This window comes from Triticum dicoccoides, chromosome 4A (genome assembly GCF_002162155.2).
Source record: "Triticum dicoccoides isolate Atlit2015 ecotype Zavitan chromosome 4A, WEW_v2.0, whole genome shotgun sequence".
In the NCBI taxonomy this organism is placed as follows: Eukaryota; Viridiplantae; Streptophyta; class Magnoliopsida; order Poales; family Poaceae; genus Triticum; species Triticum dicoccoides.
Window position 1 is genome coordinate 90,431,195 of NC_041386.1, and position 27,687 is coordinate 90,458,881.

A 27,687-nucleotide genomic window follows, 5' to 3' on the forward strand; every position below is an offset into this window, starting at 1 on the left:
GAGAGGTGACCTATGGGAAAAACTGGGGAGAAGGCGACTTATTTTTTAAGCCGCCAAAAGAACTGGCCCGAATTGCTTTCAAACACATGGCATCTTGCTTATGCAATGCTCTATTTTAGTATTTAATATTTGAAGTGAGTTCACGAGTGTTTCAGGTGCACTGGGTGGAGTATTAGCTATTAAATATGGTATGTGTTGGCCTGGTAGAATTATGGATGTACAATGGATACATAACATGATCTAAATCTATGATGATATTTGTCATAAATGTTTGGTTGATCATTACACATACATATGCTTGTACATGTGTCGTCGCTATTATGAGAGACACTATTAGTGAACATATGAACCCCGTTCCAACTCTCTACATTAAGAAAACTCCCCAAAAGTAATTTACATGCATTTTTGTTTTCAGTATTTAGTATTCCAAAAATATGAAACATTTTGAGCTACATGATGTTTAAAAAACTTGTTGCAACTATCAAGACTAGTAAGATTGACAACCTCACTACAATTATTTGGGGCACAAGCAATTTCGTAATATGTATTGCATGTTACTTGATAGAGTCTATGGGTGTTGCCTTTAGGGAATCATACCTTGGTCTCTCGGTTGAAGGAAAAGATTACCACTTGCTGCAAACCTCTGTCTTTATTGTCCCAACAACTATTGCCTAGCGCTATCACGAGAGTAGCAAGCATCAAGCCCTTTTTTTATGTTGTTGTCGAGGAGGTGACATTAAGTCTTCTAGGTTGTGCATTACAATTTTTATCTTCCTTTTATGTAGTTTGTTAGTTGCATTTTATTCACCTTAGTTTAATTTATTAAAAACCCTAAAACAACAAAACAATATTCCAATTGGTAGTTACTTTCTTTTATCTAGTTACTAATAGTTATAAATGAAAAATGTCATAAAAACGATATGACAAGGTAGTCGGGCGTGCGTCCATGCATCAATATCGTGCAAGAAAGTCCAAGCCACAACGAACCCAAAACATTTTCCTCATCTCCTTCCACGAGAGAGTCAAGCTAGGGTTTCTCTGCCTCTCACCGGCCTTGTCGCCGATCTTCCTCGTCTCATGTGGCCTTAGGGTCATGGAGGCGTGGTAGATCTGGCCCTGCCGGTGGGAGGGCTCGTGCTCCGTTTTAGGTGTTTTTAGATTGTTTAGGGTATGTGTCCTGTTCAGGGAGACGAGGCGACGACAGCTCCCTGAAGATGGAATAAGGTTCTCCCCACCTAGCCCCCGCTCTGGCGGTGTGTCTAGCGTCGTCGGAGGGCGTGTGGAGGTGTGTCTTTGACGGATCTCGCGGGATTCGGTTGGCGTCAGTCTTTGATGGATCTGCTTGAATCCGGTCTTTGTTTATCTATATTCATGTGTCTTCAGGCTGGATCATTTCGATTTACACTTCACTTCATCAGCGACAGACTGTTTTGGTGTGGTGGTCCTTGGGACCCTTAGCACGACGTCTTATAAACTGTCTACTACGACAAGGTTTGCACGACTTCAGTGAGGGAGGGGCAATGACGGCGGCGCCTTCGGCTCGCTCCAGTACTTGTAGTTGTCGCTAGGTGGTCTACGGACATAGATGTGATTTCTATTCTTCTTGTGTTCTTTGTATTGCCATGATGTTTGATGAATAGATTGGAAATTATTCTCGCAAAAAAAAAAGAACATGGAATCTCACCCTACATCATCATGGCAGCAAAGATTCCACAACCCTGCTCTCGCTAACGTGCGTCACTCAACAAAATTCCAATTGATCCATCTTAGTACCTTCAAAGCTTTCAGAGATGCTCTACACATATCGATGACTAGAGTCACAAAACAGTATGCTTTAGCCATGCAACTGCTGCAAAACAGTAAACGGAAGAGATGAAAATCCTGAAATATTGTCCATCCTTTCTGGGTTGTGGCACAGGAACCGCCATCGGTGTATGTGTATCTGAATCCATATCTTATACAGTACTCCCACAGAACTTGGTCATATACCGCAGCAAAAAGAAAAAAGAAAAACATACGGTCAAACTCTCTCAGGCTGCATTTGGAAGAGCACTTTGGCTGTGGTCTAGAATTTACGGAGATATGTTTCTTATACATGCCACAATTCAATACTTTCAAAATGTCATTATGGAAACACAATAAAACTGTGGGGTTAATTAATTATGGTACTCTAAAACTAGGCTGTTCGTGCGATCAGCGATTTTGGTGAACACTACCAGCGATGCTCCTCCAATGAAAATACATGTGCACGCATCTTGAACTGGGTCCAACTCTCACGGTAGGATTATCATATGCATCTCCACCTCATAGTCCCTGTGGCGCTGTCATATGTGCATCGCTCCACTACTTGATTTTCTAGCTTTAAGATGATGCAGTGTCAAATTCCCAGTCCTCATGTGGAGTCTTTATTTGGAGCTGGAGCCGTTGGTGGGCGAGCCAAATCTAAGTTTTGCATCTCACTTGCGAGCATTGCCCTTCTTTCTTTCAAGAAGTTGAGCCGGTTTGTCAGCTTAGCTAATGCAGTTGGCGGTCCACCCCCAGGTTCCTGAAAGAAATAACATGCATATATAGTTGCATAAATTCAGTAAAATGAAAAAGAGAGGCAGTAGTAGCACCCACAAACTTATATCAAACAAGGGCTTAAGAAACGAGAGTTTATGGAGGCAAAGAAACAGCATATATACGTCCCAAGGCATACAGATTACCTCTGTTCTATTACTTGAAAAGGTATTCGGTCCTTGAAGCCTGTGTAGGCTATTTGAGTTTTGCCTCAACAATCTTTGAGCACCTGGGCAAAACAAATCATTTTGAACTACTAAGATTGTTGCTATTAACTTTTGCTTCCTTGGGCACAGTTACTCTAATGATATCAAGTATAATTACTGATATTACCAACTGGACCTGTATTGTATTGATAGTTAGTACTCAGTTGCAGCTTCTGGTGGGCTGGCTTACCTGTTGAAGAAGACGAATTCTGTGCGGCTTGCCTTCTCAATTGTTCAACAATATCCGCCTGAAATGAATCAATTCTTTTATTGAATAATGGAACTAAAATGGAAGAACTTAAAAGCACAACCAGGTTGTATTTCCATCTAGTCATCCTTAACTTCAATGAGCCTGGGCCCTTTGCCAGTTAATGTACTATTTGTAAAGTATTGAAATATGCAAGATAACAAGGGCATTCTTTTGGCATAATTCTGTTAGAGTACATAATGGGCCTAATGGACCCGTTAGTCTTAGGGTTAATTAGAGATAAGAGTCGCTTTCTTAGGGGTCAAGTAAGCCTTGCTTGGGAGTCAAGTAAACCTCTCTATATAAAGAGAGGAGATGTATCAATCTAATCAAGCAAGAATTAAGAAGGAAATCCTTCCATCTTGCCCGGCCGTGGGCAAAAGGCCCCCGGCCGGCCTTCTTGCGCCCTCCTTCTAGCAGCGCCATAACAATTTGGTATCAGCTAGCTTCGGTTCGATCATGTCTTCACCGCCGCCCAACCCGTCTCTTCCGCTGCCGGTCACGACCGTCGCCCCGCTCCTGCCCGCGCCGGGATCCTCCGTCGCGCCCGCCCCCGTCGTCCTCACCCCGGAGGTGTCCGGGGCGCTGCGGGACCTAACGCAGGCGGTCCAGGAGATCCACCTGTTCTTGGCCGGGTCCTATGGGCCGCACCCGGCTGCGCCGCCCATCACCGCCACCGCGCCGCCGTGGCTGCCATGGCAGCCGCCGCACCAAGCGGCCCCCGCCGCGCTCGCCAGGCTGCTGCAGCAGCCGCTGCAGCTGCCATCCATCGCCCCGTCCTGGCTGTCGTGGCAGCCGCCGCACCAGGCGGCCTTCGCCGCTCTCGCCGGGCCACTGCAGCTGCCATCCATCGCCACCACCGCTCAGCCCTGGCTGCACTGGCAGCCGCCGCTCCTGCCGGCCTCCGCCGCGCCCGGCGCTCCGCCGCAGCAGCCGCTGCCGCTGCCCGGTGCGCCACCGCCGCAGCCGCTGCCGCAGCCACCGCCGGTTAGCTCCGGCCCCGCATCGACCGCGCCGGTGGGAGTCCCGCTCCACCAAGTCCAGTCCCCGCCGTCGCCGTCACCGCTTCCGTCTTGGATCGCTACCCGCCACGTGTCGGCGGCGGTGAGGCTGCAGGCTACTGCGCGCGGCCTCCTAGCGCGTCGGCGTGTGCGGGAGATGCGTGGTCTGCAGCTGCCGCTCCTCCAAGTTGCCCTTCGCTGCGCAAAGGACCTCGATCTCATCCGCTCCGCCGGGGATCTTGGGCATGCGGTTTCCCCCACGGGCAGCGGGCATGCTGTTTTCCCCACGGGCAGCGACCTCCAAGTCTGCGACATTGGCGGTTGGGGGGGCGCACCCCTCCTCGTCATTCTCCATCGCAAGCCCCCCACTCTTCCCTGTGCGGTGCAGACCAACAGCCGTCCGACAGGAAGAAGGCATGGTGTCACCGACAACAACGCACCACGTAGCACCACTGCATTCCGTCACCGGGCGCCGCAAGGGCGCCTCTGCTGGTCACTCTTGCGACCACTTCCAGGTGGCCATACACATGCACTCCTTTTGTCCAGATGGTGTCCATGGGATCCAGGTGGCTGTACACGTGCACGTCCGACGTGCGGATGGTATCCACTTTTTGTTAAGAGGTCCAAAATAAATCGTCCCAGTCCATTTCAGGTTGAGAATAATAAAACAAGCCGAGATGTAAAAGGCTTGTTTTTAGGTGTTAGGTTTGAGTTGCGTCGAGTCATGGTTATAAGTTGGTTAGGCTGCAGCTTGAGGACAAGCTGCATGTCCAGGTGGGGTGTAGTGTTAGAGTACATAATGGGCCTAATGGACCCGTTAGTCTTAGGGTTAATTAGAGATAAGAGTCGCTTTCTTTGAGGTCAAGTAAGCCTTGCTTGGGAGTCAAGTAAACCTCTCTATATAAAGAGAGGAGATGTATCAATCTAATCAAGCAAGAATTAAGAAGGAAATCCTTCCATCTTGCCCGGCCGTGGGCAAAAGGCCCCCGGCCGGCCTTCTTGCGCCCTCCTTCTAGCAGCGCCATAACAAATTCTTACTGACATTTTAGGTTCTTATTGTATATCAGGAAAATTCCAACTCACATGACTAGCTTGCTTATACAGTTTGAACAGCATATATTATGTTTACCATTCCAGTATAGTATCAGGAATAACATTAGACCATTCAGAGCAAGGTAACAGCAGAGTAGCAGTCCCGGTCCCAGACAGGACATTTCTAGCAAAGCGGAAGGAAAAGCATTAGACTTCTGTACTCGTATGGTCTTACCATGCCTGCATTGGGTAACATTCGAGATAAAGAATTGGCCCCAATAGCCGATGATGCTTCGGTTGATGAGCTGATTTCATTTTGTTTCTCTCTGGAGAAAAGTAGCCACTTCAGTACAAGTCTATTTCAAGTATATTCCTTTCCATGATTAAGAACTCTAAATAGACAGAACAAAATACTAAGAAAGGATCTATCAAGCCTTAGTACTCCAACTAAAAAAACAAAGCCTTACTCGGCAAGCTTGTCTTGGAGCCGTTTGTTGCATGATTCACATAGTGAGATGGAGCTTAGCTGGGCCTGGCTGCTGAGTTGTCCGCGTAGATCACAAGCCTTTTGCTTCAAATTCAAAACATCAGCTTCAGCAGCAGCAACTTCCTCAAGATTAGCCTTAGTCTGTTTTTAACAGAAGAAAAAAATTCAAAACGGTGAAAAGAATTTAAGATTTAACGAAATATAAACACCGAGTACCTTGCTGTCTATTGACGACGGGAGGGACACCTGCCCTCTTCGCATATTCATCAGCCCAGACTCCAATGAGGCCCTCAAACTTCTCTCCTTATGCAGCTGATCTCGCAAAGTTTCCACCTGTTGAATGCACAAGCTATTCATGTTGAATAGAAAATGCAAAACTTACTCTAAAAACGTACCAAAACAACTCCATGAGCTCAAGAGTACCATATAGTCGTGAGTTATAATTTGCTGTATCAAACAATCGCCTACCTTGAGGGCTCATAGACTGGTGGTCACCATTAACTGAAAGTCCCAGTAAGGTACCCATTGTATAATAAGTTGTATCATCCAATTTGTGATGAATAAATGAGAACGACAGTGGCATTTAAAGGTCTTAGTAGAATTATCCAGTTTGGGCCGCCATGGCTAGTGGAGTTCAGGTCATAATATATCATTGTTACAAGAAAGATAATTGTTTAGCATTACTTGACATTATTTCAATAAAGGACAGACCCAGTGCATAGAAGCTCCCACACAAGGTGGGGTCTGGGGAGGGATTATAGGAACCTAGTCTTACCCCTGCAAAGTGCAATGCAGAGAGGCTGGTTCGAACCCAGGACCTCTTGGCACAAGTGGGGAGGACTTCACCACTGCGCCAGGCCTGCCCTCTACTTGACATTATTTCAATGGAGGGGAAAAAAGCTAAAATCATGTGTATTGTCACATCAACTGATGCCTCATAGTGGCTAATGGTTCAAATTGTAGCCTAAATCAAGTATGAAAATTACATGGCCACATGGGGCTGTCCGGGTAAGTGCTCTTAGCTTGTAGAGAGTTACTAAAACATCTTAAGATAGAACCAGTCAAACATAATACACAAAACAAAATGCAGCAGAAACTCGTATGTTTCGACAAAATCTCAAGGAGTTTTTTTCTGATACCTAATAAAGTTTGACTGTCAAGTAGAGCCAGAACTGGTAGCTTGGTTGCCTTTGCTATGATATAGGATAGTGTCTTAAAGCTAAAGAACATTTCTGAGATAGAGAAGTATAATTAGCAAGGCACGCAAATCATGTTTTCTGTAACAGCTAATGAAGCATTTAAAAGGGGAAAAGGTGAAGGAACATGAGTTTGTAGTGCTGCATGTCAGATGCTTCAGCAGCAAGAATTAATGGCCCATCTGAAGAAATGACACAATCAAACCCTGAGTAAAGTGCAGAAAATCCATTTGTTGACTCCAAAATGTGAGTACCATCCCCAAACTTAATGTGGCTTTCGTGATGTGGTCACATTTCTTGGCTTAAGATATTTGGATAGTACTTGTGCTTATAATTGCTAGCGTAATATTCCTGTTGCACATAGTTTCTGATGCTTTTCCACATCTATTGCAAGTTTCCTTTCGTTGATGGTATCATAATCCCTTTATGAGAGAAGCAACCTAGGGGTTCTCTTTCTGGAAAGAAAATAAAAACCTTGAGTTTGAGCTCTTACTTCTTTTTCAAGTGCTAAACGGCGTTCATGTAATGTTCCTTTCCGCTTTTCTAGACTTGTCTGGAGGTTTTTATTTTCTTTGACCTGAAAAATACAAACATCATTTCAGATGAAAGAATTTGATGTTACATAACTTTGTGTGGTCCTAGGGGAAAAGGATGCACCTCCTTTGAAACTTTAGATTGGAGATCGGCCTTGTTGTTCTCAAGCTTCTCAATAAGAGCCCTAATACAGAAGCTCAATTAGAATATCAATAGCTCAAAAATATCGACAGTGTAAATTATAAATATTATGGGAAAATAATACTCCAGAAAGTATGTGCATGCACGGGTGAGTGCATGTATTCCAGAAAGTACTTGTTCATCTCGGAAGAATCTAAAAAGGAATCATAGCAACATGTATAACTTGTGTGCCTACAAAAATGTGTGTTATGCAAAGAAGATGAAAGATGCAATTTTTCTTTTGGACTTTTGCGGCTACAACCTTTTGTTTTTGTTGTACTGTGCACGTTGATCATATTTTTGCACAATATTTACAGGTTTACATCTTGTAACATGTTGGCCCATCTACAATTTGGGGATCTTTTCTAGTGTGCAAGTATGCAATTCAAAACCATGTGCACTCTCTGACTCACCCATACAAACAAAAAATTCCACAACATTATGCAAACCTCAATCTCTATGGCAATTTTTAGAAGGTACAACTATTGCAGATGCAAATGATAAATGCTCCACCTATTATGCAATGACGTTCCAGGACTGACCATGGAAAATGTGCAAATACCTTTTGCAGTTTACAAATCGTCATATTTGTGTGTTAGCTTTTCAAGTGCACATATTACAGCATGTGTATATGCCTTTTGCAGTTCACAAATGCTCATATTTGCGCTTTCAAGTTCTCGCATTACAGCACGTTTGTTTGTCCTTGACTGTTTCACATATTTTTTTAAAGCAGGTACATGTTTTCAAAAAGAGTTGCTCAAAATCTGCACTTGACATGCTATATTTTGTTTACTTGATGACATGCACTAGTGCATTTTGAAAAGAAATGTGGAAAATCCAAGGATATACAACATGTGATATAATGTGTGCATTTTAAATATTCATGCACAAATATAACCATTTAAGAGCTACGTAAAGATACAGGACCTGGAGGATGAATATAACAATTATGAGCCTCTTTGATTTGAAGGGAAACAAAGAATTAGAACTCATATGGATTTCGTCGTTGTAGCATCGTTTATTCGTAGGAATGAGGCAAAGGAAATCATAGGGAAATTTACTTTTGACGCCATTCCAAAGGAAAAACATAGGAAATTTAGCATCCAGTATGACCTCATGTTTTATTCCTACGCGTAGGATCAAGGTAAAGCACAGTGATGGGATCAATCAAGTTAGTGTTGGAACATCATTAGTAGGACTCCTGTATTTTTACAATTCAAACAAGTCATGTAAAACTTTTCCAGTGTTTTACAATCCTCTGTTCTACACATGCATTCCTATTGCGTTCCTGTATTTCTTTCCTATTCCCTTGTTATAATCCTATGAATAAAGAGTCCCATATGTATAGATGTTTTTACAGTTAATATATGGTCGTGTTTTGCATGAACGTTTGAAAACTTTTTTTACAGCTGCATTTTGGAATTATTTTATGTCTCCAATAAATGCACATTCAAATGAGCATTACAGGAGCATATAGCCGTCTACTTACTCATCATCACTGCAGCCCTCAACGTCCAGGTCCTTTCTTGCCTGTAAATACATTACTCGTCAAACTTTATGATTGTCGTGGTAGCATTGAAATGCAGAACTATGCAGATAACAACTGAACTTACTGAAGTACGGCCCCATAATGTCTTTTTGTCCCTATTAGCTGAGCTGCTTGACTTCATAAATTTTGCTTTCGAAGATGATGAATGGGATTTTGCTATATGATCTGTGGATGCATGTGATCCTTTGTCCTCCCTTGACAAACCACGTTCTGTTTTTCCCACTTTCATCTGAGGTTGAACAACCTATCATTGTCAGTACATGCAGTGCCAGAGATATTGTTTTAAATAAATTGAGCAAGATGAATTGTAAGGGAGACAAAGAAGTTTACAAGTGCATTAAATCAGAGCATAAGGCCATAGTTTTGGCCAATCTGTGTGTTTAAAGCACATGAGTTAGTTATTTGAGGCTTCATGCAAGGGGGCCCTAAAGTGTAGTCTTTATTTTCCTTGAACACACCCAAATGCGTGTCATTTTGTATTAGAAGTAGTCTTCTTCAATATCATATCCCAGACCATTAAGCTACTGAGAGTGTGACCAAGGTTTTTTCATACAAGAATGAAATACAAGCTTCAAGAATATATTTGAAATATATAGCAATAAGCAGTCCCTGTTTTCTTCGAGAAAACACAAAAGCCTTGCATTTTAATGCATTGATAGAAAGAAGAGTTTTTACAAGCCCTCGGAAGGGCACTTTAAGTTCTAAGCTTTAAGCTATGTAAGAAATTCACACTAAGTTTTAAGCTATGTTGGAAACGCTGAATCAACTGTTGACTTCTTATCAGCATGCACCTGATGAAACTGTGGGCAAGTCAAATATGAAAGCATAATCTATTCATCTTTATGACTACTTGGTTCAACCAGCAAAATATTAGCCTTTAAACAGAATACTCATTTACCAGATTTAGAAAGAAACTTCAGTGACAAGTTGCACATTGAGAAGACACTATCGGATGAGCGAACATGTTCAATGTATGATTTCACCATAAAATTTGACTGGCAAAAGTGAAATTAATTTTGATAAGGAGATCAACTATCACATTTTTAAGGGAAGATCATCCATAGTTTCTTTCATTGAATATAAGCTGACTTATCTTCTCTCTCTCTTTTTTTTTGCAAGGAAACATGGTTTTTGCAGGAAATTCTGACACCAGCACTTGGAATGCTCCATCTATAATGTTTGAAATTTGTACTATTGCTGTCAGTTAGCATACCTTGTCACGTTTGGCATTGATTCTACTATTGCCATCACATTCACTGCCGCCAGAAGAGTGTTCGGTATTATCATCCAAGTCTTCTTCAATGTCATCTTCACCAGAATCATAAGAACCATCCTCATCATGGTTGTCATTATCTGTAGAATATTCCTTGTCAACATCACCGTCGTCAGACTCAGTATAAGCGTCCGAAGAACCTTCTTCTATGTCCTATATAGGTTACTGTTGAATTAGTATTCATGACATAACTTCAAGGAGAACCTAATATAAAAAGAAAAGAAATAAATAAGAACATGACAAGGGAAGAAAGAGCATACATCAAATATCTGATCATATTCCTCAAGCATAATGATAACAATAGCTTGAGCATGGTTGGCTGCAGCTGCAGCTTGAAGCAGCTGGAATGAACCATCCCCAGCCATACTGAAGTCTTTATCAATTTCACATTCACCAAGAAGAAGAGGACGAAGAAGGAGTGGTGCCATACAAGCCGCCAAAGCGGAATTAGACATCCTGTTCACAGCTTTGTGTGATCCAACGATCATCATCATCTTAAGGATCCTAAAAGAAAACCGATGAGTCTGGTATTCATTGGTGGAATTTGATGTTGCTATTGCTGTGCAGGCTAAATTTAACTCATCATCAAACCATTAGATAATGTAAACGGATGAGGACATATTCTTACAGAATGACAATCCAAGACATAACACTTTTGGTGATAAAATTTGAAACAAAAGCATCCTAGGTTACCTCTGCAGTAATTGCCGATTCGGTTCCGGGAAAACTTCATATACAACTTTATTTAAAGCATCAAGTCTTTTTGTCTTGTCAGTTCCTGCACCATCACTTGTCTTTATCAGTTTATGGTTCCAAACAAATAAAAATGTTCCGAGGGCATACTGGTGCTGATTTTTTGGTACATACTTCATGAAAAATAGTTATTGGGATTATACATCAGTTTTTTTAGGCTGAGGAATGCATTATTGTTCTTCAATTATAAATAAAGTTCTGAGCCAGTCTTACGGTAAGCTGTAACCAGCGCGGTGCAACATGCTGCAGGAACTGGCGAAGCTGGCATCTCTCGAAGAATAGTCTGTAGTTTGGAGCAAAACAAATGTTACAAAAAATATAGAAACATAGTATATTCCTTGTGACATCAGAGTTAGCGTTGCCAAATAAACACCTTAATACAGTCACCAATAACATGCCCATCCTCATCTGGGGAGAACTCTTTCTTTCCTACAAAAAACAGTTAAAGTGAACTAGCAGACATAAAATTCTCAGAGGTTATGCAAAATAGTTGTATCTTCAAAAGAAAATCTTTGTGAAAGTGCAGGGCAAAGAAAAAAAAGTCTTCTAAAGATTCAATTAAACAATGGTAAAACTCCTGCGACACTAAATTGCCAAACATCTTAAATAAGAACAAAAAAGTTAGAACAGAGGAAATCACCCTTATCATAATCACGAAATCTGCGTTTGACTTCTTCAACATCAGCAGATTGACGGAGGATTCCTTCTCCCTTGCAACCTACAAACACAGTGTTTTTCTGCTCGTTACTGAACGGCAAGATTTTTAAATGTCTGTTTCCGCATGATTGCTTTCAATGCACACCAGGTAAATATGAGCATAAAACTAAACCTAACGAAGGGTCGGTCTGGATAGTGTACTGATATTACAGGGGAAAACACTTACCATAATCTTCAATGAACCTCAAGGCCTTCTCCAGGAAAGCTGGACTACCATCAGCCTCTATAAGTGCAAACTGTGCAGGTCTCCCAATAACAGATGATTTATCCTCCGCTGCAAACGAAACAACAGAATTTGTTTATTCAGTGCAACATAAGCACACACCGATGTGGGAAAGAATAATAAATTAGACATTATACATTTGACTCAACAAATAAATGGCAATAAATACTATGGCATCTAACACTGGCATACAAAATAAACCTACTTAGATCTGCATAATGCAGTTTTTTCTGTAACAGCAGAATCCAGCTGAATTAAATATTAATGAATAATAGAAGGAATAAGGATCTTCATGTAAGTAGTGATTGCCCATGCCCTGATCAAGTGCATGGAGGAACGAAGCAAGAAAATATATCCCTACGGGGTCATCATCTCTAGAGACATGACATCCAAACTGGAATTTATCCTACAAACTTCATTTTTTGAGTGCCCCGGAATTTCTCAACCATTAGCACGTTTAGGAAGTGATTAAGATTTTTTTTTCAAGTAGTGAACGATGAAGTTGAACACCAAACTGGAAGTCTGGAACATACTTTGCCAGATATATGAAATGAAACAAAAACAGGTGTGATCAAACAATAAGAATGAAGTCTGAAAAAATTGACATCAAGAAATTTCATAAATACAGCCACAATGTGACTTGTCTATTTTTATATAAATACCATTAGCCCAAAAATAAAACAAAAGCTTAGATGTTAGCCCAGCTTGTGCAGGTTGGGTGAAAGTTAACATAGCTTACACTGTTCAGTTGAAGCTTCAGAAGATTCTGTTCCATCAGCGTTAAATATTGGATTTTGCCCCACTGTACTCGCTACACTTGGTGCCTGCGCTAAAGCACTCTCTAATGCATTTCTCCACTCGTTGAGTTCTTCCGTAGTTTCTGCCTGCTTGGAGACAAATCACACCATTAAATTCCTAAACAGTGCCACACAGGTATGATAGTAGTATTGAATATTAATCAAACAATTGCCCCTCCCAAACACAACCAGGGTTGCCACGTTCCACTGCTCCAGTCCCACAGCCACCCCTGTTACCCCGCTATTTACTGATCCTCAAGAACAATACTAAGAAATGCCAATCGTCTCAATGGGAACACAAAGATCAGTACGACAGGAACTCTGAAAGATATGAAACCAACCTTCAGAGTAAAAGTACGCCCTTCGCGGCCATCAGGAAATAACACTGTTAAAAGTTTCCTGTCTTCTTTGACTACAACACTGAAACATTTATCAAAATTATATGTTTATTGGATAGCATTAAAGGAAATTCCCCTTTCAGCAAAATTTCAATTATGCATACCTTCCGGAGTTATTCAAGTCGATTCCACCAAGTGTAACAACTGGTTCATTTCCTCTGGGAGGTGCATTCTGAAAATAAAGCAGAACATAGGAGCAATTGGCATGTTTAGAGGCCTAATACTAATATTTATAGTTGCCCATAAATGTCACGAAGAATCCTAAAAGAACTATGTATGCTTCAGCAGTAGTACTTGTTCTGTAATCATGTTCACCCCCTAAAAAATGGTGACAGTAACAGTCAACAATATCCTTGCCTTTACTATTTGCTTTCTGTCACTTCCGGTATCCAATTAATAGTATGAAAAGAGAATTTATATCCCGCTTCACATTCAGGTTCACTCCTTAAATTGTGCAAGTATCACTATTTGTATTAGGATTATGACCTAGACCAGAGTAGGCACTAATTCGTTGGGATATCTGAGCAATAAGATGCCATTAGCTGATATAACTTGCCTTTCACCTTTCATGTATTTTACATGGTGTCGGCTAGCATACTATCATGTGTACTTTAATTATGCCCTTACTCAACCTTAACAAGCAGATCAGATAACAAGCTATACAGAATGATATCTAGACTTCTGATTCTTTCCTCGAAGCATTTTGCTAAAGACTTCAGGTTATATATAAAGTTTTCGTCAGCTGCACTCATGTACTCCATTAAAATGAATTTGCAGCAAAAATTACTACATTATACTCCCTCCATTCCACAATGTAGTGCGCCCGCGCTTCCTGAGATTTAAGTTTGACCACAAATTTAACCAACGAGACCAACTGCGGCGGGAGCAAAAATTATACCACTGAATTCGTATTTTCAATATAAATTTAGTGGTATAATTTTTGCTCCCACCGCAGTCGGTCTTGTTGGTTAAATTTATGGTCAAACTTAGATCTCGGGAAGCGCGGGCGCAATACACTGTGGAATGGAGGGAGTAGTTTATAGTACTAATACAACATCAGCACAGAAAAAGACTCGCGCGAACTTGCATGTGCTATTAATCAATATGTACCGAAAAAGGCTTTCGCCCCGCTTTATATATAAAGCACCAAACCACAATCAATATGTAGTACCACACCCATCAGTTCTACAACAAGAAATGGCAGATTGGTAGCTTCCCTAGGGCCGCACACATTTTCTAGTAGTATCGATTAACCGATGGTACAAACCGGAAGTTGCATATAACTGGTGTTGTAAACAACGAGATGTATACTTGATGCTCTATTTTCAATCACTGTTGGAAACTTGGGATCATGATCTTGGAGCTACTGTGGAACAAGGCTGGCAACTCCAGGGGGGCAATAGCGTAGCGGACAGCTAGGAGAAGCGAGTGAGAGAATCTATTTCATTGCTTAATTAACATAACACCAATGGGTCCTCTACATATAAATATAACACAATTCCAATGTAAGGAACAAACCATATCGTATGACATAACACCAATGGGTCCTCTACATATAAATATAACACAATTGAGCAAACCATATCGTATCTCCAATTGGCTATGGCTCAGATTAAAAGAACCCATTTACTTATAGATAATATAGGGATATTGTCCTTAATTGGTTGCACTGGCTGGAGCTAGCGCCAGTTGCTGGCCTTCTTGGGCCATGCGGCACACATAGGGAATTCCCCACATAGCAATAATGGTAATAGAAATTTCATGGAAAATAAATAAGGTTCAAGCATTTGCTACAAGAATTAGATAACCCAATTGAGCAGTCAACTAGCAGATTTACAATCTAATGCCGTGCAGACCTTTAGTCTGCTTTGTTACAATAAAGTTTGTGTTAAGCTTGGAGAACAAAGCAAGTTAATCATAGGATCTTTACGAGTGAATAGCTGATGCAAAGAAACACAGCAAAGTACTGCAATGTATCTTACAGGGTCACTTCTGAAGAACACTAATGATGCCCTTGTAAGAATAAACCAGCGCTTTTTCCATGTTGTCCAACCAATCCCTGTTATGTATCATAAATAATTAAATATGAAGAATAGTATGGCTACAAATATTTAGAATTTAAATTAAAGCAAAGGTGATCAAATGTAAGAAAATGACAGTTTGGGTAGCAACAAAATTCCACATGCAAAATATGGAGTTATAAATAGAAACATTCTGATCCACTTAATTAAACTGCAACAGAATTTCCTTGACAATTTCAGTAAAAATAATCAACCATGTCTGTTGGCTTGACTTCGTTCTTCATTGGGCTTAAAGGTATCATGATTGTGAAGCAATCAGATTAGCCTACAGACCAGGCATTTTACAGAAGTACACTTTACTTTATGCCCAAACTTTTAAGCATATGACTTTATGGGGAAGCAAGCCCTATAATGCCCCCATGCCATCAGAGAAATAAACAGATAGTATGTTGTTAGATTTTTAGTATTCAGTACAAGAGCGACTAGGTTGATCCATAGCGAGTTCTAACTTAATGTGACTGATTATACTTTGCAATATATAGTTCAGCAAACTGGCTAATATTCTACCTGCTAGAATATGATACAGTAATACAAGTAACGTCTAATGGGCATCATGTTTATAAAAGCTCCATGACAAGTGATATGATTAACATTGTCATAATTGTGTGACTTCAGGCAACATGTTTTGCTGTTCTTCTGTGCTTCAATCATACTCCCTCCGTCGTTGAGACACTTATTTTGGGACGGAGGGAGTATTAATTTAGTATCCCATTGGAAGGACAAAAAATTCCTATTAATAGATATATGAACTGGAGGGCTTCTGACCGTAGTCCTTACCACAAACATCCTGTTTAGATGTAACATCTAGCAGGTAAAAGAGAGGGAGAAATATATATCTAGCCATGCTAAACCACAATTTAGCCATCCGAACATACCTTTAGATGAAAGCAGTAAATGTCCACTCTTAAGAACCTGCAAACAGATATACAAAATTGACACCATCATTCGGAGTTAATATAGCAGTTTAAAGACTCCCATTCTGATTATAAACATAGACTTATAGTAAATCTGAAGTTGCAGCTACGTGTAGCAGTTACATGGCTTATGTAAACATATATAGAGAGACATTCTACCAAAGCTTAAGGTCATTTGGAGAACAGTGTGACATAAACTTTGAGTGCAAGTTGATCCGACAAACCTGGCAGTTAGGACATGCAGTTTGTGGACTATCACCGGTTTCACCAGTCTGGGAGTTCAGGTCTCCCTCTCCACATCGGCATATCTTGAACTGACCTGTATTCTCCGAAGGCTGCGAAGATGATACCTATCAAAAGGATGAAACGAAGTGGAGTAAGTACTTAGCATAAAGCAACAAACAAGTGATAACAAGGCAGGCAGAACTTGAGATTAACTAAAACAAGCAAACTTTACATGCGCAGATTTATGTGCACATAGTATCAACTGAATCAACAACAGAGGATCTTAACAACAGAACATTTGTCTTTTGTTATTGATAAAGGTGCTATGGAAGACTATATATTCATATCGATGGTTACCATTCCTTCACAAAATTTAGAAATCTCCCTTAGTCTCTTTCTTATCTTTATCGCCTACTCTTGTACTAAAATACCACTTCGCCTTAAGTCATAAGTACTAAGTTTCATGCACCAACCAGCAGAATCAAAAGTCCAAACTGATGGAGAAGGTCGGGCAATCCACATATACTTCAACACCCCCTCTCACATGTGGTTTGAGAAGGCCTAAACATGGACAAAAGGAGGGCAGGGCAAGCAAAAAAATTTATTCAAAAGCCGAGACTTGAACCCAAGACCTCTTGTGCCTAGTACCATATTAAGTTTCATGCACAAACTAGTAGAACCAAAAGCCCGAACTGATGGAGAAGTTTGGCCAATTCCCATATACTTGAACAAATATGCAGGCTAGCCAGGCACCATATTGTCCAAGTGACATAAAGGTAATTATTTTATTTTATAAAGTAACAACACATATTTTTCTTTGAGGTAGTCAAAAGGTAGTCCCTGCATAAATTTCATTAAAAACACAAGATATGGTTTAACTTGATTTCTGGAATCCAGACAACCCATTTTGTCTATAAATGATAATATTTTATGCTTATCAGCTGTCTAGTGACTCTTAACAACAGAAGTACAGTGAGACTAAATCATAGAATCTACGCATTAGAAACACATATACAAAGAACTACAAAAACTAAAATAATTGTTCTATTGCCAGTAAAGGAGAAGCAAAGAAGCGGCACGGTGGAGCCACATCAACTCCTTGAAAGTCTACAATACCAGCACAAAAACGTTTGAAAATTTTAGTAAGTCTGCTTGTACAGCCCCACTCTGTAAATGTTTCTTGTTTTAATAGAATTTTACTGTTAGCGGCCCCCTATATATTGTCAGCCTGCTTACTTTATTCACAACCCAAATGTCATGAACCATAATTTCATTTCATTTGGCATGTCTTTCACTGGAATGCATATTGAAGATCTTTTTTTTTGTTAGTCAAGTACACCACTTGATAAACATAGCAGGCACTCACTCACCGATAAACCAAAGTGAGCTCTTTGTCTCACATTTTATTGCAAAACATTAATTATATTGGTCTAATATCTTCTGGAAGAAAATTAAAATCAACTGAAAAAGTGACTAAACAGTGGGGTCCAATGAATACTTTGCTGAAATGCTAGAGCGGATAAGTAACAGGGAGAAGATATGAAAAATAATAATGCTATACTTGAATCATATGACAATCTTACTGGCTGGTAAGGAATCCTGAACTCTGAAGCTGACATTGTCTTCTCAAAATAGCTGACTTATGAACAACTCAGGATGATCTGTCCCACCAACAAGTTGATGTTTCTTAAGCGGCTGATGCAATGTACAGTGTTACTCATAATAAATCCATGAGACTTGTTAATGATAATTACAAAATAAATAGCACGATATAGCACCATAATTTGGAAGGAATCACTAATTTGTCGAGTTTCTGGATAAAGACGTCTCTCTATCAGTACAGTTAAATGTATTCTGATTGTATTCATCCTATATACCTTTTTTTAAGATATAAACTCATCCTATATAACCTAAATAGTTCATTCCCACTATCTCTAATATCTTAACATGCACACATGCCAGCTCATCAAAGGCCCACCACAACATGTATGGGGAAAAAAATCCATTATTGGTTGATCCCATGCACACATCCCACCTCACCACACATGTCACCTCATCGAAGGTCCACTCAACATGCATGAGAAAAAAAATTCATTGTATTATGCTACTTATATTCAATATATGTTTCGACTACACAGTAATCAAATACAATATATGATATGTGTTTTAGTTTTAGTTCATATGTTCTTAATTCAGCTACTCATGTTTCACAAAATTAAATCACTCAAAATATGTTGCAATCGGTTCCCGCAGTAACGTGCGGGGTATTATCTAGTTAACTTAACTTTGTGCATGCCGATTACATTGTATCCCCGCCGCCGCCCCCTCCTTCTCCTTCCTCCTCCCTCGCTGCCGCCCGGGGGCACGACCAGGCAAAGCCCTGCCGTCGCCGGCGGCGACGGGGCCCTGTGTCTTCCTGCTCGGGTGGTGCTGGCGCGGGCCGGCGTCCCGGGCCGGAACGTGGCGCTGCAGCCGGGCTCCACAGCGGTGTGACGGGCAAATGCGGCGCCCGGGCGCCCCTGCCTCCCCGCGGCAGGTGGCCAGGTGGGTGGCGCACCTGGGGTGCCAGAGACGGCGGCGGCGTGGTCCGGCGCGGGCTGCGGTCGGCCCAGGCTGGTGGTGGCCACCTTTGCCGTGGCCACGGCGGATGGTGGTGGCGCAGTGGCAGTGGGTGGTGGCGGTGCGGGCTGAGGTTGGGGACGGCGGCCGCGGTGGCTCGGCCAAATCTGACCTCGCGGTGCCGCGGACGGCTGCCTTGGCCGAGGACCTCTCGGTTGGTCGGGGTGGCGGCGTAGTGGCGGTGGTTCGACCCCCTCCTCTTGATTCCTGGGGCGTTCGGCTCTACGGTTGGCAGCGCACCTGACAGGTGGAGCACGGCGGCTCAGCGCTTCTCGCCTTTGGCTGGCCTCGGTGACATGGGCGCTCCGGGGGATTGGCAGGGGTGCCTCCGGGTCTTGCTGTTGCCAGGGGTGGCGACGGTGACCTGGACCCGGTTCGAGAAATGGCGTGGTGGCTGCAGCGTGGCCGGGTGGCCTCCCCCTGCACTGCTCCGACCGGCGGGGTTCCGGACTTACCAAAAGGGCCTGCTTTTCCGGCCTCAGCGTCAGTGGTCCATGTTGATGGGAGTGGTGTGGTCTTCGCTGCCGGGACGTCGGCTTTGGTGGTAGCAGCGCGGGGCTAGTGGGCGGAGCTCGTGCTCAGGTGCTGCCTGATTGCCATGGTCGTGTGGACGGCGTGGCGGCTGGGGTGTGGCGATCGGTGGCGGTGGTGCGGCATTCGTACTACCAAGGGCAATTAGTGTGGACCGGGGTGAAAATATTTTCTGTCTTCGGGCACGCCGGCAGCAGCGATGTTCGTTCCCTTCTTGAAAGCGTCGCCGCAGTCCTCATTGCCCATCATGTTGCTTCAGGGGAAACACTGATCCTCGGTTTGGGCGGTGGCGGCACTCTGGTGCCGTATCCTTTCTGAAGGCACCGCTTTGGAGCTCACGGGTCGTCGTATGCAGCTTCGTCTCTTCGCGATGGCGTGTTCACGATTGAGGACCCCGGTAGCTTTTGTAGTGGTAGGGGTGGTGTTGCTGCGCTCAGCGCAGATGTATCCGCCTTGAGTGTGTGCGTGTGTTGGGGTGGCGTGAGTTTGTATCGAGCTGCTGATGATTTATGCTTAATATATAAAACGGGACAAAAGCCTTTTTTGATAATACTAGTTCAATCTATGTACAAGTCATAAAGTCATAATAATCGTCAGCTAAGCCAAGAGAAAATGTGATAGATATTCCGAAATACGGTGTGTGCCCAGGACCCTGAAGGCAGTGGTTGGCAAGAATATGGATGTACCACTAGAAACTGAAGCACGGGAACTTTTAATTTCTCTTCAAGAGTTGGAGTTTGGTTTCCGCATCCACCATAAGTATCAGCTTGAGATATCTAAGCCATTGGCTGGACCTGGGGAGTTATACAGCACAGGCAAAATCACGAAACATAAGTAAGATTTGATACAGTATGGAGACAATCATACAATGTATAGAAGTTTGATGCTGCTAAAATAAGATGAATACTGCTATTACTGCCGGCAGGTATCCTGCAAGCAGATGCAAGATTATTCAGACAAAGATGCACATGCGCCGATGGCAGGAGCTAGTACATGCCAATGAGTTATGGCCGAAAGCAGAATACATGCGGGAAAAAGGCATGCAAGGCGGCCAATTGACAGGACTGAAACCTGAAACCAAACCTCCCCCATGCACCGGGACCAGACAAACGAATGTGCATTGTCGAAACAAAAACAAGAAAGGAGGCAGAATCAGGCCGGTTTTATTGGCGAGCATGGTACGCACATCAAATGTCTGGATTCAATTAGACGAGAGAGCAATTCGGATGAAGAAATCGATTTGAACATTTGCATTTTTCACAAGTCAGACATCTGAAACCACGGGAGGGAGGGAGACAATCGTGCTAGCACGGCGCAGCCGCGAAAGCAAGCGGGGAGCGGATCTAGAGGGGCCGCGAATCGGGGCAATGCGGCTCCTCTGTCTAGCTAGAAAAATGGGGGCAACGCAACAGGGGAAAAACTGAGCATTCGCCCAGACAGAAAAATGCACCGATGAAGGAGGAGCGTCGACGGAGGCGGCAAGGCAATGCGGGGCTCACCTGCGGCCGGGACGCGATCGGGAGATCAATCTCACAGCGGCGGGCACGCCATCGATCCCACCTCCTCCTCCTCCTCCCCCCTTATCTCTCTCCCCCTTCCCCCTCCCTCTCTCCCCCTCCCGTTCTATTTTTCTCCCGTCTCCTCCCTCTCGCCCGCACTTTCTCCGGGGACTTGTTTTGGAACGGGAGCGCCCAACGAAATAGACGCGTCACTGCAGGGTGGGGCCTTATCCCGCCGGGCCCACATGCCAGGGCATCGCCCCGGTCCCATCCCTTTCCGCCGTTCCTTTCCCCGAGCGAGGCGCGGGCGCGCGGACGGGGTCAAGCGATCCCGGCCGTCCGCCCGGCGCCCGGGGACACGTGGCGCAGGATGGCGGTACACCGAGAGGGAGAGGATGCTTCTGCTCTGCGCGCCGAGGGCAGGCGGAGTGGTGGGAAGCATGTCGTTAACGGGAGGACAGGCTCTGCCGCGGGGCCCACCAGCAGCAGTATCTAGTAGTAGTACTAGAGTAGTAGGCCCTTGTGCTTGGAAATTTTGTTTTCTTGTTCCTCTTGTCCTTTGGGCATGGAGCCCACCCGACCCGGATGCCACGCCCTTTGCGCCCGTGCTCACGTGTCCTCTGCGCTTGTCATCGATCACCAATGATCAATCTACTAGGATTCTCGAGTGATTCATTTCAGAGCGAAAGCGAAAGAGCATCATGGTCAGTTGGGGAACGAATGAGCTACCCCAGCCTCCGTTCCAAAATAACTATCTCTCCAACTTTAGTAGTACAACTTTGTTTTGAGATGGAGAGAATTAGAGCAACTCCAACGGGCCGACCCAAACGAACGGCGATTTCATCTGATTTTTGTTCGTTTGGGTTGGCAGCCCGCCCGACGTCCGCCTTGTTTTACATATGGGTCGGCAGCGCGCCTAATGCGCCGACCCATATGTGCAGGCGTGGCCGGCTGGCCGATCAATTTTACATTGCAATTAACATATTGTGAAATGAAAATTTAACAAGCAAAATAGTTTAGCCGTTCAAATAAATAGTATAGTTTGACAGGCCAAATAAAAATAAAAATGTTTCACATAGTTTTACAAACGAATAAAAGAAGATACATCTATTGGTTGCCAACATGAGTCCACATATACTCAACCAAATCATTTTGTAGTTGCACGTGAGTTTCTCAATCACGCATGTCTTCATAAAACTGAGTGAACTGTTCAAATGTTGCCGCTACTCCATGCTCAGGCACAACATTCTCAACCTGAAACTGAAAGCCTTGATCGTACAGACGTTTCGGCGCTCATCTTCTACGATCATATTGTGCATGATCACACAAGCAGTCATCACCTCCCATAGTTTCTGCGTGCTCCAAGTATTAGCAGGATACCGAACGATGCCCCATCGAGATTGCAAAACATCAAAGGCACGCTCGACATCCTTTCTAGCACTCTCTTGCTTTTGGGCAAATCTTTTCCTTTTCTCTCCGGCAGGGTTGGGTATTGTCTTTACAATAGTGGTCCACTGAGGATAGATACCGTCACCCAAATAATACCCTTTGTCGTAGTTGTGGCCGTTGACAGTAAAGTTCACAGGTGGACTGTTGCCTTCGGCAAGCCTAGCAAACACCGGCGAGCGCTGAAGCACGTTGATATCGTTGTGTGATCCAGCCATGCCAAAGAAAGAGTGCCAGATCCAGAGATCTTGAGACGCCACGGCCTCTAATATGACAGTGCAAGCCCTGACATGTCCCTTGTACTGCCCTTGTCAAGCAGAAGGGCAGTTCTTCCACTCCCAGTGCATGCAGTCTATGCTGCCAAGCATCCCCGGGAAGCCCCTGCTAGCATTCATCGCCAACAAACGGGTTGTATCTTCAGTTGTCGGCTCTCTCAACTACTCAGGGCCAAACACAACAATCAAAGCCTTTCAGAACTTATACAGGGGCTCTAGGCATGTAGACCCGCTCATACGGACGTACTCGTCAATGAGATCACCGAGCACTCCGTATGCAAGCATTCAGATGGCGGCAGTGCATTTCTGATAAGAGGAGAAACCAATCTTGCCGACGGCATCCTCTTTGCACTCGAAGTAGTCATCATAGCCGACCACTCCCTCTTTAATACGGTTGAAAACATGCCTACTCATACGGAGCCGGCGGCGGAATTTGTGATGTTTGAACAACGGGTTTGTTGTATCAAAGTAGTCCTTCCAGAGAAGGAAATGTCCGCTCTCCCGATTACGATTCAACGCCGGAAGGTGGCCCGGAATGGAGCCACAGAATAACGACCGCTGGTTATTGAGGTGGTAATGGACCAACAAGGCAGCCAATATCTCCTCCTCCTCGTCGGACGACGAATCGTCGGAGTCGCAAATGAAATTGTGGAAAAAGAACTCGTCGGCGGAGTCCATTTTTGCATCTTGGCAATCTGTCGAACAGTTTGCGGGCGTCAAAGAAGGAGACGGCCGACGAGGGGAGACGCAGCGCCCACAGACCAGCTAGCGCCCACAGACCAGACGGCCGACGAGTGTGATGGCGTCGGACGAGCGTGCCGGTCGTATGTGGCGGGGGTGGCGAGGCGTCTTCTTGGTCGCGGGGCGGCTGGGCGGTGGGGGAAGCGGCGGCGGGAACCAGTTTGCTCCCCGGCGGCGGCGGACGACTGGGTCATGGGCGGTGTTGCTGGGCGGATGTGATGACGGCGGCAGCTGGAAGAGTAGCCGGCAAAATGGACGACGGCGTCGGTGACGGAGGAGGCGGGGGCGAGGGTTACTTGTTGGCCGAGAGGAAGGGAGGCCAATGTGCCACAGACCAACAGGCCCGGGGACAGGAGTAGGCGAGCGCGCGCGCGTCCGTCGCGTGTCCGCGCCGACGCAAATCAGGCTAAAAATGAACCGAGAATGGGTCGCCCGCGGACGAAAAACGGACGCGCGTCCGTTTGGTTCGTTTGGGTCAACGCGTTAGGCCGCATTTTCTATCCACGCCGATCCAAACGGACGGCCGCGGACGAAATGGATCGCCCCGTTGAAGTTGCTCTAGTGCCGTCTGATGGCCGTGGATATCGGTGCCGATACATAGTAGTACCTGGCAACGATACTCTATAGGATCTAATGCGATGGCAGAGATACTGATCGTGGAGTCCTAGATAACTCCTGCTATCTCCATAGGAGCCATGTGCGAGAGAACCCGGACGGACCCCCTTCACGGTCGCACAGTACTCCAAGACCCTTTTGATCTCGCCAAAAAAAAGTACTCACAAGACCCACGACCACGTACAGTCAGTCACCCGTGAGGAAACAGGAAATGCAAGATATCTGCCCGTACATGCGTGACAAACAGCACGGGCGGGGACGAAGGCTTGCGCCGCCAATGGCCCACCCAACACCAAACCTAGGTCCAAGGGTGTACAATCGCCTCAGCAGGATCATGCCAGAGGCAGCAACAGCAACACACATTCCGTTTAGGTATACACTTGCTACACAGCGCTCCGTTTCAAGTGCACAAGTGCTGATTTGTTGCATAAAACTCATGCTGTGGGTAACAGCGACACACAGTCCTGCTTTGTCGACGGCATCGACGAGGCAGAGAAACCGTCGCAGCTAACACATTGACAACGTGTTTCTGCTCTCAGCTGTCGCCGCTTGGTTCATCGTCCTCGTCTAGGTTGATGCCGGAGATACTCATCTTCCCCGTGTTTACTGCAGTGCAAAGCCAGAACCAATGAGCTAATAGCTTCTCTCTCATCTCTCAAAAGATAAATGAATGAGCTAATAGGACAGACATCAGGAATCCACACACACAGTTGTTTATAGTGCAGACTTGTTAGCAAATGGGCCAGCCTATTGTTGTTCAGTAACTCAGTATCCATGCTTACTAATGCCATCCACTATGGATAGATTCGTGATCAAGGCTTCTTGTTTATTCACGCAGAAATTTTAGTACTCCATGCTTACCAACTGCGTCCAGTCCGCAAAGATTTGGCATATACTTGCTAATATGTTCTTCAGCGGCTTTATCAGCCTTCAGCGTCTCGCATTCGAAAGAGACCAAGACTTTCTTATTCCCATGTTTCTTTTGAACCAGTCCAACAACGTCATCTTCCCATCTGCAAGGGATAGTGTTTGCATAAGGAGAACAGCACAAAACAACATTATAAACAGTAACTAATACTACTTCACAGCATCAGCAGCACTATCCTTCACCCACTAGTGAAAATAATCTTTTATCAAGCAACACAGCAAATACTAAACAATCCAGAATCAAATTCCAACCATATGTGTTATGTTACGTATGTACATATAGTTCATAACCCATGCAGCACGAATTTAAGAAGAGGATCCACATAATCTCTCAAGTAGCTAGTTTTATCCTTTAAACTTGGAAGCGTCCAGCAATTAGGTAGTTTATCCTTTAAACTATGATGAGTCCATATCGGTAAGATTGAGAGTTCAAGTCTAGATCTGACTTGTGGATCAAGTCATCCTAAATAATAGGACTGTAATGTACTCTCGGACGTAAGCAAGAAAATAGACCAATAGTTCATCTACTTTGCCTCCCGTCCCGGGGCGACAGCCCCTCCTGTACCTCTCCTCAAAACCCAAGTTCATAACAATACACTTGAGAGTTGAACATGAAATCACTAAGGCTACTTTGTTCAAAGAAAAGAACATTGAACACCTCATAAGTTGGCCTTCACAGAAAAAAAGGGGAGGGACTTGAATTTGTATACAGTAAATAGAGACTAAAGCATTAACTCAATAAACGACTAAAGAGTTTAGTTTGTGTCTATTCATACAGGTAACGCTTGATTTATGGCTGCTTAGTGGCATGATGAAGACGTAAACTTGTCGCCATGCCGGTCATGACTCATGATACATTTGACAATACCAAACCATCTAGATTACACCAAAATTTATTTTGGATACCCAAATTTTTGGTCGAGCAAACCTAGGCTCAAACCAAACACATCCTGAAGGCCAGAACATTTATAGATCATGGCAAAGAGATACTACAGAGGTATGCGCAGCTCCATGCCAGTGAGGCAAGGCAATTTTCACAGTATCACAAAATAAGACAATGATAAATTAAATTGTGTTTTGGCCTTAATTAATCACTTGCAAATAGAGATACCCAAAATAGCGTACAAGGACCAATAATCCAATATACCCTGTTTCATCGGATTATTCCCATTCATTTAATAAATGCACTTCTTGAAAACATAATCCATTACAACAACTTCAGATAGTACAGTGCTTTCAAAAACACAGTTATGGTACAGTGTTTTGATATAGCCTGAGAAAGGATATGACGTACATGCCATCTATATTCACATTTCATATATATCAACAGCACTTCCAGCTAAAATTGATGGGCATGAGCATCAACAGATCACGCCACACTGTTTTTGCAAACAGTAAATTCAACAACATTAAATTTTGTTCTGACGAAATCCACCCATGAGAGAAGACTTACCCATGCAAATGGTCAATGTTTTGTAATCGAGCAGCATCATGTCCCCTGCATTCCACCACAACCACCTTCTCTGTCTTCCTCTGTCACATGAGCATAGGTTAACCTCTACCACACAGACTGCAAATTATATAAGAATAAGAGATAACTGAGTTTTTAGGATATCTGTAGGTAACTTCTGATAGATCCAAGATAAGCCGAGATAGTATCATTTTAGAAAGGAAGGTAAGCTAAGATAGGAAGATAATCTGTCGGTAGAATACATGCTTGGTGGAGAAGAACATAACAGATGTCTGACCTTAAAATTAATGATGGATAGCTTTATAAGGCGGTAATCATCTCCTCGGCTACATTCCCTCTCGCATGGTATCGCTTACATGATAGAAAAGAAAAAGGACACGGCAATATAAGCTAAAGATATCTTCTCTTATCTGTAATAAAGACAAAAGAGTAAAGACAAAGATGTCCACAATTGCAAAAGACAATGGACGGCGAATAGAAGCACATAAATTCATCTTTGTACAATCAAGAACATACCATATCAACTATGCATCATTCTTCAGATAGCACAAGATCAAAAATACCGACTCCCTAATGTAACAGGCTATGGCATATTACACAGCACTGGAATACTGTTATGCTAGCAATCTAGCAGAACTCACAATTCAGTTGGAAATAAAGATAAACTTCTAGACAGATAAGCCCTAATAATATATTGCTATCACTTGTGCTGAACAAAGGGGGGTTTTGGTGGCAACACAAACGATTCAAGCCGAGATGCAGTTGGAGCCCAGCCACACAATGCCCGCGTCTAGAAATTAGGGGTCAATAGATAAACAAGTAGTACAAGGGTGAATGAAGAGAGATGTGTACGGGTGCCCTGGAGGCCGTAGCAGGCGGAGTCCGGGAGGCGGATGAAGTGGCCGGAGATGGCGCCAGAGGGCAGCAGCGCGATGGATGCGACGCCCTCCATCTTCTCGCCGGTATCTCCCTCCTCGACCTGCGGCCCGGCATCCTCCGCCTCCGCCGGCGGCGGCTGACGGTCGCCATTCGCCTGCGAGTCCGACAGAGAGCCCATCGTTCACACCGCGCCCAAGAGCCAGTACGCCGACTAGGAGCGAAAGCGGAAAGTAGTGGCTTTTATGCACATAACCCCCGCCAACCGTAATTTTCTTCGGCTCAGATCCCTGAGGCCTTGCGGGGCTAAGGGGT

At 43.9% G+C, this 27,687-nt stretch overlaps 2 protein-coding genes across 4 annotated transcripts; both read right to left on the reverse strand.

The window, feature by feature from the left end:
* Positions 1 to 2,015: 2,015 nt before the first annotated feature.
* LOC119285159 (rho GTPase-activating protein REN1-like) lies at positions 2,016 to 21,116 on the reverse strand. 3 transcript variants are annotated; one of them, XM_037564390.1, is made up of 26 exons: positions 21,022 to 21,116; positions 20,209 to 20,316; positions 17,956 to 18,033; positions 16,372 to 16,497; positions 16,109 to 16,145; positions 15,135 to 15,211; positions 13,257 to 13,324; positions 13,096 to 13,174; positions 12,697 to 12,841; positions 11,901 to 12,008; positions 11,658 to 11,735; positions 11,391 to 11,446; positions 11,231 to 11,300; positions 10,958 to 11,042; positions 10,525 to 10,768; positions 10,205 to 10,417; positions 9,056 to 9,220; positions 8,932 to 8,972; positions 7,386 to 7,446; positions 7,222 to 7,305; positions 5,749 to 5,865; positions 5,513 to 5,673; positions 5,281 to 5,371; positions 2,956 to 3,013; positions 2,706 to 2,788; positions 2,016 to 2,545 (listed from the first exon to the last, which is right to left on the reverse strand). In XM_037564390.1, the coding sequence occupies exons 3-26, from the start codon at positions 17,989 to 17,991 to the stop codon at positions 2,393 to 2,395; spliced, it is 2,436 nt and encodes an 811-aa protein (XP_037420287.1). In that variant the 5' UTR covers positions 17,992 to 18,033; positions 20,209 to 20,316; positions 21,022 to 21,116; the 3' UTR covers positions 2,016 to 2,392. The 3 variants fall into 3 exon arrangements, with proteins under 3 accessions (XP_037420287.1, XP_037420285.1, XP_037420286.1); XM_037564388.1 differs by having other exon boundaries at positions 17,956 to 18,067; XM_037564389.1 differs by lacking the exons at positions 20,209 to 20,316; positions 21,022 to 21,116 and adding an exon at positions 18,658 to 18,794 and having other exon boundaries at positions 17,956 to 18,067.
* A 3,179-nt stretch (positions 21,117 to 24,295) lies between these two features.
* On the reverse strand, positions 24,296 to 27,579 carry LOC119285160. The gene is made up of 5 exons (XM_037564391.1): positions 27,349 to 27,579; positions 26,774 to 26,847; positions 26,479 to 26,558; positions 24,960 to 25,111; positions 24,296 to 24,704 (listed from the first exon to the last, which is right to left on the reverse strand). Exons 1-5 carry the CDS (start codon positions 27,551 to 27,553, stop codon positions 24,634 to 24,636), a joined length of 582 nt encoding a protein of 193 aa, XP_037420288.1. The 5' UTR covers positions 27,554 to 27,579; the 3' UTR covers positions 24,296 to 24,633.
* Between the last annotated feature and the right edge of the window lie 108 nt (positions 27,580 to 27,687).